A 13,959-nucleotide genomic window follows, 5' to 3' on the forward strand; every position below is an offset into this window, starting at 1 on the left:
TGTTTTAAAAGTGGCCAATCGTGGAACACCGCAGGGGGGTGTTTTATCACCACTTCTGTGGAATTTGGCTATGAATTCCCTGTTGATCAGGATGGACAACAGAAGGATCAAGACAGTCGCATATGCTGACGATGTTGCAGTTTTTATATCTGGTAAATTTCTGGATACAATATCCAGTTGTATGGAATCAGCATTAAGTACACTGAGTGAGTGGAGTATTTCATGTGGACTTAGTGTGAACCCACAAAAAACGGAACTGGTTCTCTTCACTAGGAGGTATAAGATCGATGACTTCAGACCACCTAGACTGAATGGAATCAGTCTTGAGATTAGAGATAATGCGAAGTATCTTGGCATCATTCTAGATAAAAGATTGTCCTGGAATTTGAATATTCAAAACAGGATTAACAAGGCTTATGTAGCCATCTACTCCTGTAAGAAGGCAATTGGTACAAACTGGGGTATTATGCCGAAGGGTATCAGTTGGATCTTCAAAGCAGTTGTTAAACCCATCTTGTTCTATGGAGTGTTGGTGTGGTGGCACGCCTTGGATAATGCTACTCACCGTAAGGCTGTGGAACGAGTTCTCAGGACTATTGCGATACTGATTACAGGCGCTATAAGGACTACCCCCTCTAAGGCACTTTTTACTATCCTGAACTGGTTACCAGTTGATTTGATGGTGATACAAATGGCTCTCAACTCTGCTGTGAGACTAAATGCTGGATGTTCGTGGTATGGTAAAGATCATGGGCACTCTAAGATACTGAACTACTATGGGTACTTACATAGTAATGTCGATTACTGCATCGCAAAACCATTTTTCGATATGCATTTCCATATTAAGATCCCGAATAGGGATTCATGGCAGCGCGGACTCTTACCCCCTGATGATGTCATAAGGGTATTTACTGATGGCTCAAAGAGGGGCAATAGGGTCGGTGGTGGTTTCTTTATTGAGAACTATGGGATTAAATCCTATTTCAGGCTACCTAACTTCTGTACGGCTCTTCAGGCGGAAATTACGGCCATTAAACGTGCATCCAACTGGCTGAGGTGTTATCAAATATCTGGTGATATATGTATATTTACCGATAGCAAGGCTGCCGTTAAAGGAATAGCGGGTGTCTTTACGACATCTAGGTTAACCGAGGAATGCCGGGTATCCCTTAATGAGATAGCGAGACATTCTAGGATAACGCTTATATGGGTCCCTGGCCACGATGGTAATCAGGGTAATTGTATAGCTGACGAACTGGCCAAAATGGGGGCGATGATGGATGATGATGAGATCGACCCCTTTTCTGGTATTTCCCTTGCTATATGCAAGATGGCTGTTCAGCGGACACTATATAAATCTGCACAAAGCAGGTGGACCAATGAGTCTTCCTGTGTTACAACGAGGTCTACTTGGCCCGTATATGATGCCAGCAGGACGAATCTACTTATGGAATTTCGTCGTGAGCAAATAAGGCTAATTGTCTCCTTCATTACAGGACACTGTATAATTGGGACACATGCTAGGAGATTGGGCCTACGGTATAATGACTACTGTAGGAGCTGCCATAATGAAGAAGAGGATGAGACGGTGTCACACCTATTCTGTCAATGCCCGGCTCTGATAAATCTGAGGGAACGCATCTTCGGAACACCATTCCTATCATGCTTAGATGAGCTATCAAGGATAAGTCTTAGACGAATCTACTCTTTCATCAGAGAATCTGGTTGGTTTAGCCTGGAAACAACGGACGTATAATTAATACCAAGATGTTTACCCCTTGGGTATCACAATGGGATCAGTTTTGAATGGACCCAAGTGAGCTGCTTGAAGAGTGGCTACCCATGGAACCTAACCTAACCTAATGTGTTACGCATTTTTACAACTATTTTATATCAGTAGTTTAAAGAAATTAAAAACAAAAGGGAAAATAATAAGTTATTTTTTTTAAACATTAATAGTAAGATTCTTTTGATGAATTTTTACTTCCATCGCCGTATTTAGGATATGAATTTGAAAATTTAATAAAGCAAGCGATTAGCTTAAAAAAATTCAATTGAATATTAGAAGAAAATTCGAAATATTTGCATTTTATTTTTAAAAGAACTTGTTAATTAACTAAGAAATCTTTTGCCTTAAAATAATAAAAAATATTTCCATGTTTTCTATACAAAATACCCTAAATCATGTAAAGAGCCCAATAACAAACATTTTAGAAGAGTTCAAGTATAGTTTAACTGATATAAATATTATTCAAAATCAGTGTTCTTATATCTCAAAAAAAGATTGGGATGAAAAATCTGATACAATGATTTTTTGGATTCAAGTATATAATTTTAAAAATTCTGTCGGTGAAAATGTACTTAAAGCATTGTCTATTTTTCTATTGTCATTACTCATTTCACCATTTTCTAATGCCGAAGTTGAAAGACTTTTTAGTTTAATGGCTTTAATTAAAAATAAAATTCGTAATCGAATTAAACCAGAATTGTTAAGTTCAATAATACAAATTCGAGAAGGATTAAAATTCGAAAATTCATTTTTTACACTTACAATATAACTAATGATATTGCAAATAAAATAAGATCATCATTCAATTAATTATTTTGTATAATCAGTAGGTATTCTAATAGCTTTTGTATCGAATAATATTGATAAATGTATTAATAAATTAAAAAATTAAAAAAAACAGAAATTCAATATAAAAGTATATTTAAAAAAACTATATATGTATATTTAATGTGAAATACATATATATTTTTTAAAAATTAAAATATTTATTTAAATATTTTTGTACTACATTTTATAAAATAACCTACAATTTCTTATTCCCAATTTTTTTCAGAAAAATTTTTGAATTAATAATTCGTTACCTAAATTAAGAAACGCCCTAACTCGTTTTTTTCCAAAATTTAATTGTTTGCATACTTCGATAGATAATCCCGTAATACACCATTAATAAAATAAAATGTGACAACATTAAATTGGATGAAGACCTACATAAAATTTTGTGTTAAAAAAAAATCATAACTACAGAAATTTAAGTTTTATTAAGTTGTTTTCTTCTCCTGTACATTAATGAAAATGTTAGTTAGGGCCTTTCTATATTAAGGTAGCGATATGAAATGTAATCTATTAAAACAAGTCAACAATTGTTATGAACAAAATTAGAAAAAACTTTAATTTATATTTGTAACATTTGAAATATAAATTGTATTGTTACATTGAAAAAATTTTGCACTTTTTATACCCTTCAGCTTCGTGAGAAGGGTATATATAAGTTTGTCATTCCGTTTGTAATTTCTACATTTTTCATTTCCGACCCTATAAAGTATATATATTCTGGATCCTTATAGATAGCGGAGTCGATTAAGCCATGTCCGTCTGTCTGTCTGTCTGTCTGTCTGTTGAAATCAATTTTCTGAAGGCCCCAGATATCTCCGGGATCCAAATCTTCAACAATTCTGTCAGACATACTTTCGAGAATTTTGCTATTTAAAATCAGCAAAATCCGTCCATAAATAACGGAGATATGAGCAAAAATCCGAGACAACCTCTGAAAATTTCATCAAAAAACACAATGTATTGCATGCTTTGACAAAAAAACAACAAAACGTATGTTTGGATGTGCAAGTTTTGTGTATTTTGTTTTTTATTTGTGTTTTGTTTCTTTTGGCATTGTTGTTGTTTTTTATACAACTAAACGTTTGTTTGGTTGTGTGTTGGTTTTTTTTACAAAAAAGCAACAAATCGTATGCTTGGATGTGCATGCTTTGCGTATTTTGTTTCTTTTGGCGTTGTTGTTGTTTTTTATACAACTAAACGTTTGTTTGGTTGTGTGTTGGTTTTTTTTACAAAAAAGCAACAAATCGTATGTTTGGATGTGCATGCGTTGCGTATTTTGTTTTTCTTTTGTGTTTTGTTTCTTTTGGCGTTGTTGTTTTTTATACAATTAAACGTATGTTTGGATGTGTGTTGGTTTCATTGGCTTGTGTATTTCGTTTTTTCTTTTGGTGTTTTGTTTCGTTTGGCGTTGTTGTTGTTTTTTGTGTTCTTGATAAATTTAGGATGCTGTACGCTGAAAGTGGGCAATGTACATACATATGTATATACTAATTATAAAAAATAATAATGCATCCACAACAAAGGTGAAGGGTATATAAGATTCGGCATAGCCGAATATAGCACTTTTACTTGTTTTTTCTTCTGTAGAACATTTTAGCACTTAGTTTTTCAAGTTTTAGCATATTTTGAAATTCATTTTCTGGCAACACTGGCTTTTTTATAACAAATTTAACTAGTAGACTTTCTTGTCTCAGAATTGTTAACTTAACTTTCAAATTTTAATATAGGTAGAATCCATATCAAAACGGACAGAAAACTGCTATTTTCGGATTTGTCATCTTCGATTTGAATGAATTTTACCACATATATTACGGTTCTAAAGGGTTTCACAAATCTATGACTATTTCATCGGAGAACCTTTACATTTCAAAAATATCGCGATTTGAAAATAGAAAAATTTGTTAAACTTGTCTAAAATTATATTGTTACGAAATTGTACTTGAATTCAAATATAACGATTTTAACGGCTGATTTAAAGTTGCATAATGCTTTTAAATATCAGTGCCTCTCAAACTGTGACATATCTGTGGGTATTATTAACATTGAATAAAAGCTTTGAGTTGATCATTGATTGTAAGTATGGCAACACTAACTGACATCGAAAGCTCTAGAATTCGAACAAGGTGCATTTAATAAGGTGCCATCGGCAGCACAGCTGATTATAGAAATAGCACGCACAAATGTCAAACTACATATATAAAAAATATTCGCCCGTACGCCCGTATGTCAAACTCTATATATAAAAAATAAGTGAATTCGCCTGTATTTATTTCAATTCGCCACTGCTCTCACCTTGTTAAATACGCCTTGAATTCGAATATATGAGCTTTGACAGTTAAATAACGATCTAGAGCAGGGAAGCGCAAAAAGAGAAGTTGTAGTTTGTGTGCATGTATAGGTTAAAAATAAAAAATTTGCAACAACATCAAGCAACAGAATGAGTTATTTGTATTTTTTTACGCTCTTGCTGTGTGTTTTGTTTACTTTAGGGTTGTGTACGTGTAAATTCACGAAAATGTTCGTAATCTCAACAATATGAACGCCTACCAATGATCTAGAGCAGTGATGTTTGGATGAAGCATAGCAAACACACGCGTTTCAATTACAATTGAACACAAAAAAACAAAGTTAAAAATAAATAAGAAATTTGAGAGTATTTCGACCGTATAATGTATATTCTTTCATTTCCTTAAAATTTAAATTATATTCATTTAATAAATTGGTTTTATTTGACAAAAATTCTAAATCTAAACATTCTTCATTTTGTTATTATTTTAAGTGTTTGACATTATGTTTGCTAGGTAGCTCTCTCACCAATACATCTTCAATTTATTTTTGAACACCACTGATCAAGGCGAATTTATACAAGGTGGTGTCAGTTCTACAAAAACAACGATTGGTCTTAACAAATGTCAAAAAAACAAAATGAAAAATTTAACAAATAAGTATTTAAACTTAATATAGTGTAGATAATTGAATAGTGCGGGCTTTACTTATTTATGTAAACAATAAATATTTTGTTAATAAGCTTAGAATATGTAGATATTTAAATATAAAAACAAGCTTTGACAGTTGTTAGAACCAAAACGCGAAAAAAAAAATTATCAGCTGTTTCACTGACTCCACCTTGTATAAATTCGCCTTGCCACTGATCTAGGGTGCAGATGACAGTGTTATAAATAGCGGCAGAGGTTGCAGTCGTGAGTTCAGTTTATCAGAGACGCTATTCGAATCAGTGATGCCAAGTGTAGGGAATTTTCCCTTTTTGTAGGGATTTTTTCCTAAAATTTCGTACGTAGGGATAAAGGGAAAGATTTCTTACTTTTGTCGAATTGTAGAGATTTTTGCAATGGCAATTTAAAACTATATATTTTCCAATTATAGAATTAAAAAATATAAAATTTGTTTAAGTGTAGAAACTCGTAAATTTGGTATATATGAAGTAAATAATAATATGACATTTTTAATATCATCACCGCTTTCAAATTATATATTGATTCCTCTTTTTACGCTATTTGACATTTCCTTAAAGAGCTAGCTGCGCTGATAATTTTTGAAATCTACTAGAGTAGTTTCTCCAATAAATTTTCTATTGAAGTAAACACTTGTTTGGTTTTGTGCATTTTTTTACATACGTACGCCATCTTTGCAGGTCTCTTCGATTTTAATAAGTATGTTTTTAAGTAATAAATAACATTAAAACATAACTAATTTTAGAAAAAAAAGTCCAATTCGTCTTCTGAGAATTATGAATACAAATCAATGAAATACAGCTCAAGTTGGTAGAGAGAAGAGAATCTATTGGGATAACTGGAGCCGGTCAAAGAAGACGACTTTAAATGTAGATGCAAGGCTGGTGGCAAAATATTAAATTGCGGTAAATCAAATTTAAGTAAACAAGCTAATACCCAAATGTACAAAAAATCTTTCAAAAACAAAAACCCAAACAATGGATTCATTTTTTGACCCGGAAAAAATCAATGATGTGGCCAAATTCGAAATCCGCTAAAGCCTTAGCTGTTCAAATTTGAAAAAAGTAGTGTAGGGAAAAATGTACGGAAAATAAAAAGTGGGTGTAGGGAAAAAAAGGGATTTTTTGAGTGGAAATTTAACATGTGTTTTGTTATTGTAACAAAAACAAAATACACGTAAAATTTATACTCAAAGCACTCGTTCGCTATAGAAAAACAGCACATAAAGTGTGCTGTATTTTCCAGTGAATTCGTGTACATTATAAAATGTGTATGTATTTCTGCGAATTTACGTGTATAAAAAAACACTGAGCGACAATTTAATTCTGTTGTTGTACATTTCGCACTCGTTCAACAATACTGTATTAACTCAAAATTTAGAAATTTTCAGTAAAGGGCAAAAACTGTTTGTGATTACATTTTAAGAAAATTTGAAAATCCGAATACATCATAGTTAGCAAATTCCATTTGAAAATATATTTACATTGTTTTTCTTTAACATTTTTGCAATTATTGAAAAATAAATCTATTTTTTGAGTTACTACCATTTTTCTGGTACTTCTCGATATTTTTTTTGTATTATTTTATCAACAAAACTGTATCAACTCAAAATACAACCAAATTTAAATAAAACAATTTGATTATTTTTAACTTGAATAAAGGCTCAATTCAAAATAATTCATTTTTTTATGAAAATATACGATGTATTTCTATTTAAATTTTTGTATTAACTCAAAATAATACCTTTTTGTTGATACAAGGTAGTCACTGATTATCACGAAAATGGTCTCAAATGTGGTTTTTAAGATGAAAAAGTAATCGGAATACGTTGAAATTTTTACAGTTGATAGATATTCACAATAATCGTGTTTGGCGTTTTCGTTGCAAAAACTCAGCGTTTTTTAAAAATGGTATTGTGGTTATCAAAAAACGACATATGTACGACAATCTATTACAAAAACGCCTTTACAACGGCATCGTATTTGTCGTTTTTGCCTGTCAAAATTGCTTAAAATAGACGTTTGAAATTTTTATCACGACACAAACGTTACTAAAGTGAAAATTAATTAAAATGGAGGGAAATAAAATGTAAGTCTGCAAAAAACCATAATTTAATAATTTTGCTACAATAATATTTCTTAAACATTTTAGAATAAAGGTCACAACTGCCCCACAATTCTCAAAGCTGGTGGAATTAATGGAGGAAAAACCGTACTTGGCAAAAGGGTTTCACAAAGGCTGCCAAAAAATTAACATTAAAGAAGTGTGGAATACCATATCCGAACACTTAAATTGCATTGGACCTCCGTTCCGTTCAGGTGAAGGATGGATGAAGGTGTGGGCAGACTTTAAATTAAAAAAAAGCTCATACACAACAAAGCTGAAAGCCATGCTACAGGTGGGGGCACCTTTAAACAATTTATTTTATCACCAGTTGAGGAGGCAGCAGTTAATTTATTGGATTTGCATTCGACTATAGAACATAAAAATCCTTTTGGAATAAAAAGACCACGGGTTGTATCTCCAGATCCTGTGCCAAATAAAAGCCTGGAAGAAATTGTATCCTCAGATCCTGTGCCAAATAAAGCCTCAAATGAAAGCCTGGAAGAAATTGACCAACCACGTACTTCGTCTACGTCCGTACATAAGAGAAAAAATATTAAGAATCAAGAAAAGGTAACACTTTTAGAACAGCAATTGGAAATTCAAAAAGAATTATGCTTGGAATTAAAAAAGAAACTTTCTGAAATAGAAAGGTACAACAGAAAAATTTACAAGATTAAAGAAGAAAAGTTAAGCTTATATAAAATAGAACTGAACAAGAAAGATGACCATAGAAAAGAATCAAGAAAAGGTAACACTTTTAGAACAGCAATTGGAAATTCAAAAAGAATTATGCTTGGAATTAAAAAAGAAACTTTCTGAAATAGAAAGGTACAACAGAAAAATGTTCAAGATTAAAGAAGAAAAGTTAAGCTTATATAAAATAGAACTGAACAAGAAAGATGACCATAGAAAAGCTATAATGTAATTGCCTGGCACTAGTAAACATCGAAACCTGTTTTTCAAAGCACCTATGGCTCGTTCAACTGCATTTCTAGTTCGGGAATGTATTTGGTTGAAATGGCTTTCAGGGGTTCCCCCGTATGCTGATCGAAATGGAGCGATTAAATAGGGTTCCAACGGATAACCTGCATCTCCTGGAAATTGATTTTTTTAATAAACTAAATACATAAAGTAATAAATATATATTTGAACTTACCTAACAACCAAGTATTTCTTTCACCATTTTCGTATTTTTCCTTTAAAAAGTGCTTTAAGTCACTAACATTCCAATTGAGAGAATCATGACTCGATCCAGGAGAATGAGTCTGAATATACCTAATTCGAAGTTTTGATCACATACCTAATGAATTTTAAAGAATAATTAAAGTGTCTTTTTCGAATTACACACATTTTAGACTTACCATCATAATGTTAAAAAATCCTTTTCTGTTCAGTTGTTTAAAACGATTATTGACTGATGGTGGTATAATTGAAATATGAGTTCCATCAATGCAACCAATTACACCAGGGAATCCTGTTTTTTCGAAAGAAATGCATCTTGATTTCATTTTTTTCTGAATCATCCATTTCAACGAGATCCACCTTGGACAAAGTTCGTACATTGCTTCAATGCACTCATGGAAAGATTCGCTTACTTTTGACTGACAAATGTTCACAGCATAATCATTCCCAGCACCTTTCTGGTAGCTTCCTTCCGCGAGTAGTCTCAATGTTACCGTAAGTTTTATCAATTTTGATATACTCGCCTTTCTTTTTTGCTCTTTCATTTTTGGTGAAATTTTTTTTTAAAACATATCTAAAAGCATCATTGTTGAGTCTGAAATATCCAATAAATCTAAAACATGGCACAGATTTGTTTATGTAAATGCCACTTTATAAAAAAATTTAATTTTTTACCTACTTTTTACTAGGAAGGGTGAATATGTTTGTTTGCTGTCTCAAATTTTTTCTTGCGATGTTCATTTCTTGTGCACTGCATTCATCCTCGTCTTCAGAGGATGAAAAAAAAACCCACACTGAACATTTTAGTTAATAAAAAATTAAATGAATAAAAAATGCTCCACAGATTTTATTTGTTTATTTTGACAGTTTTCAAAACAGGCTGTATAATAATAATTTAAAAATTGTCAATCTTTTACATTATGGTTCATTTACAAAAATATCTTAGGCGTAAATTTGACACGATACCATTGAATTTTAAATTCGACTACAAATACGCCCGTAGTCGAAATACGATAAGGGTGATTGATGTTGTTAGTTCATTTCTTGCAAAAAGTGAATTTTTAAAAATACAGTATTGTTGAATGAGTGCGATTTTAAATATATAAAAATTTGTTATAATTTTTAAACTACTAAACGGCTTTTATTTGCAATCAAAAGTATACGGTTTATTTAAAGGAAATAAACCAGCGTTTTGAAAAGGTTAAAACGTAACAATATACACATAATTTTGAATCCAAAGTCAAACATATTTTTTAATTCCATTTTAAAGGCAAAGATATTGTCCTTAAAATGTTGTGAATGAAATAGTTTACTTCCAAAAGGTCAAATTTCAAAGTACATATTTCAATGTAAAAATATCAATATATCAATAAAAATATCAATATCAAAATATCAATTCAAAAAAAAAAAATGGTATGAGTACGTTTTTTCATATAAATTCATATAAAAATTTAAGCGAATAGAAAACAGAACACAGTTGAATCAATTTCAATTTATGTGGTAAAACACAGGTGCTTACATTTTTATATGAATTTATATGAAAAAACGTACTTTTAAACGTTTTTCTTTATAACTCCTGAACTAATCGAATCTCCATCGAGAGTTTAGGTGTCCTCATACCATTTTCTTTTTGAATTTTTAACACCGCGATCTTTGATATTTTTTACATTGAAATATATACTTGGAAATTTGACCTTTAACCTTTTGGGAGTAAAAGATTTCATTCACACCATTTTAAGGACAATATCTTTGACTTTAAAATGAAATCAAAAATTATGTTGGACTTTGAGTAGCTTCTGAATTATGGGCAAATAGTGTACATATATAATTTTCGACAATTTTAACAAATTTTTTAATTTTCAAATCGTGATATTTATATATAAGTTTCCATTGAAAAAGTCACTAAGAAACATATAGGATATATTATGTATGTGGTAAATTTCATTAAAATCGGAGATGCTAAATCCGATTGCTGTCCGCATTTGCATTATGAATGCTCTTTCAAATTAAAATACTACTCTTAAAGAGGTCATGATAACCTCACGACTGCTTTGTCGAATTTTGTCCCTTTTCAAAAATCGAAATTGGTGAATTGAATCGCGAGTTCCAGATATTTGAAAAATGTAAATGGATATATGTGTGTCAAAAATAAACAAAATCTGAAGAACCAAGGTATATTTTTGGGTAAATAAAATTTTAAATTTTCGGTATTTTATAAATCTTCTTGATTTGTCCATGTCCAGGTAATTTTATTGGTGTTAACAATTGTTTTTCATATAAAAATATACATGCATATGGATGTAAATCAAAGCTAAGTACATACTTAATAACGTACCAGTATGTTTGTATGTATATAATATACTTACCTTGTATATAAATAAGTAAACACTTAAATATCTTATTTTATAAATAATCTAAACTGAATCTTCTTTTAATGGGTTAATTTTATTTTACATAAATTTATCTTATGAATTATCACTCAATGTGAGCGAATTCACTTCGGTTCATTTTAATTTTTATATGATACTAGATACAGAAGTCATTTTAAAATACATATACATTTATATAATACATACACAGAAGTATAACAAACAATCTTTAGGATTTGCAAATAATTTTACACATGTTTATACATATAAGGAAGAATATTACATATTAAAAAAAAACTATCTCAACAAATTTTAAAAGTAGTACAATTCCAGATTATTCTAAATGTTGTTCTCACATTCATTTAACATATTCATATAGTAATGAGTGCCATGTTTTTTTTTAATTTTAAATATAGATTTTTACGATTCTGAGAAAAACACAAGTACTACTTATTAGAATGTTGAAAATGCCGCTGAGTTGCTTGTCTTGACTGCAAAATAATTAAACACTGTTAATAGACATAAATTGTTTTCAGTTGAGGTTTTAGTTCGGGAGGTATTGGGGATGTTGCGTCTTTTTTTGTGGATACTAATCGTTTAAATCTACCGCTGAATTGCTTCTTAAAACCTTTAAAACCGTTACGTTCACCCGTAGTGTTCATTGCATCCTGGAATTAAAAAACAATAAATTAATATATTGGTTGAAAAAATAATTTTTATATATTAAAGCACAACTTTGCACTAACAAAACTTATATATTTCAAACTAAAACTAACCTTATTCAAAATAATACAATATTTTTATGGTATCAATTATATTTTAGCCATGTTTATCTTTAAATTATGATTTATCATTTAAATAATAATGTACAAAATTTAGATTTATTATCATTTTCCATTAGAAAAGGGTTTTTTATTGATATACTCAGAAAATTTAAGTTTAAAACAGCTTTATAAGTTGTTAATAAAATAAAATCTAAAAAAGAGTATTCATTAACGTTGAATAGCGCTATAATAATGCAATTACACCTACGCTATAAACTTGTTATAAGTTGTTTATGGTGACAAACTTGTATGAGAAACTTATTTATCCATACAAATCAAAAACATTTTTAGATAAACTAGTTACATACAACCAGTTTTAGCTAATGCAACTCTGTTTTTCAAAATTTGTCTGACAACACTGGTGACATTTGCTCAAAAATAAAAAAAAAGTTTTCTTAAAAAAAAAAAACGCCAAACTGTAAGAAAAAGTTTAAAAAATGTATTAAAATTTTTTTTTTTAATATGGACAACGATAATAAGAGGTATATTTATATATATATACATACATATATATGTACGTGCAGCAACGTTTTTTTTTTGTAACAACGTCCATATTTTTATTCAATTTTTTATATTGAAGTCAGCTGTTTTATGACTTGTCAAAAATAAACCACTTAAATGTCTAAAATGCTGATGTAAACGGTATAGATTATGAAAGTAGCTTATGATCATAAACTAATTTGAAAATTACAAGTGTGCTCTATAAGCTTGTTATATGCCAGTATTAATTTTGAACTATTTATTGTAGCCTCAACGCCACTTTAAACCGTATTTTCCATTAATTAGTATTTTTTAAATAAATAAATGCTTCTTAAAAAGTTAAAAAATACAAAAGTAGCTATGAATGCAATACGTTGAACTGACAGAATCGTTATGTATAATATATGGGCAATTCCACGAGAATGACTACCACGACTAAAAACCAAAAAACGCTTGAAACTTTTTTTCAAGATGATTTGAATAGGAGAAACACTAAAATATTAATATGTGTAAGTATTTAGAGCTTATTACAACATTTTATTGGCAAAAATAATAGTTTAAACTGACTATATTTAATTTTTTTAAATTTAATTCGCATGTTTTAGGCTAAAATTGCGGTTAAAACGAAGCTCCCAATTAGAATATAGTATGAAATGAATTTGACTCTGATTTATCTGCTATTATAAAATTGTTTATTGAAACCGAATGTATATTTTCTATTAATTTTTTTAGTTTTTGTACATACATATACACATCTGCTCAAAATAATAGATACACCAAAATTTATTTTTTAAAAACGAAAAAAAATAATGGTATATTGTAAAATTATAAAAAAAATTCAGTCGATTTTTATTTATAGTTAAAAGGAGAGTAAAACACAAAAACAAAATATTTCATAATTAATAATAAATATTATAAAGTAAATTAAATTTCTTAAATTTCGAAAAATTTGGTGCTCATAATAATAGATACATTTTTAAAAATTCTTATTAAACAAAAGCTAATAAATTTTATCTTAAAAAAATTAGTTTATTATTAAAGTAAAGCTAGTATCCAGTATATCCACCTTTGTTTTGTAAAACTTTCTCCACTCTTCTGGGCATACTGGATATCAAGTTCTGACACTTCTCCAATGGAATCTCGTACCATATTTTTTGCGTTTTCTCCCATAAATCGTCTTTATTTTTGAAAACTTCCTTCGAAAGCCTTATCTTTAATTCACTCCACAAGTTTTCTATTGGGTTTAAATCAGGGGATTGGCTGGGCCAGCTTAAAACAGGTACGTTATTCTCCAAGAACCAGTTTTTAACTAATCTTGAACTATGTTTTGGGTCGTTGTCCTGCTGGAATGTCCATATTAATGGCATATTTTCCGATGCATATGGAAGCATTACGTTTTCCAA

General features: G+C 30.0%; 1 protein-coding gene and 1 pseudogene across 1 annotated transcript in view; both read right to left on the reverse strand.

The window, feature by feature from the left end:
* Nucleotides 1-8,572: 8,572 nt before the first annotated feature.
* Nucleotides 8,573-11,621, reverse strand: LOC135950893 (putative nuclease HARBI1; annotated as a pseudogene).
* Nucleotides 11,310-13,959, reverse strand: part of LOC135963218 (uncharacterized) — a 286,912-nt gene continuing 284,262 nt past the window's right edge. Inside the window, 2 exon segments of the mRNA XM_065514985.1 lie at nt 11,310-11,813; nt 11,816-11,920. Coding sequence (XP_065371057.1) covers nt 11,706-11,813; nt 11,816-11,920 — 213 coding nt within the window. The 3' untranslated portion in view covers nt 11,310-11,705.

Source organism: Calliphora vicina, chromosome 1 (assembly GCF_958450345.1).
Source record: "Calliphora vicina chromosome 1, idCalVici1.1, whole genome shotgun sequence".
Classification (NCBI taxonomy): domain Eukaryota; kingdom Metazoa; phylum Arthropoda; class Insecta; order Diptera; family Calliphoridae; genus Calliphora; species Calliphora vicina.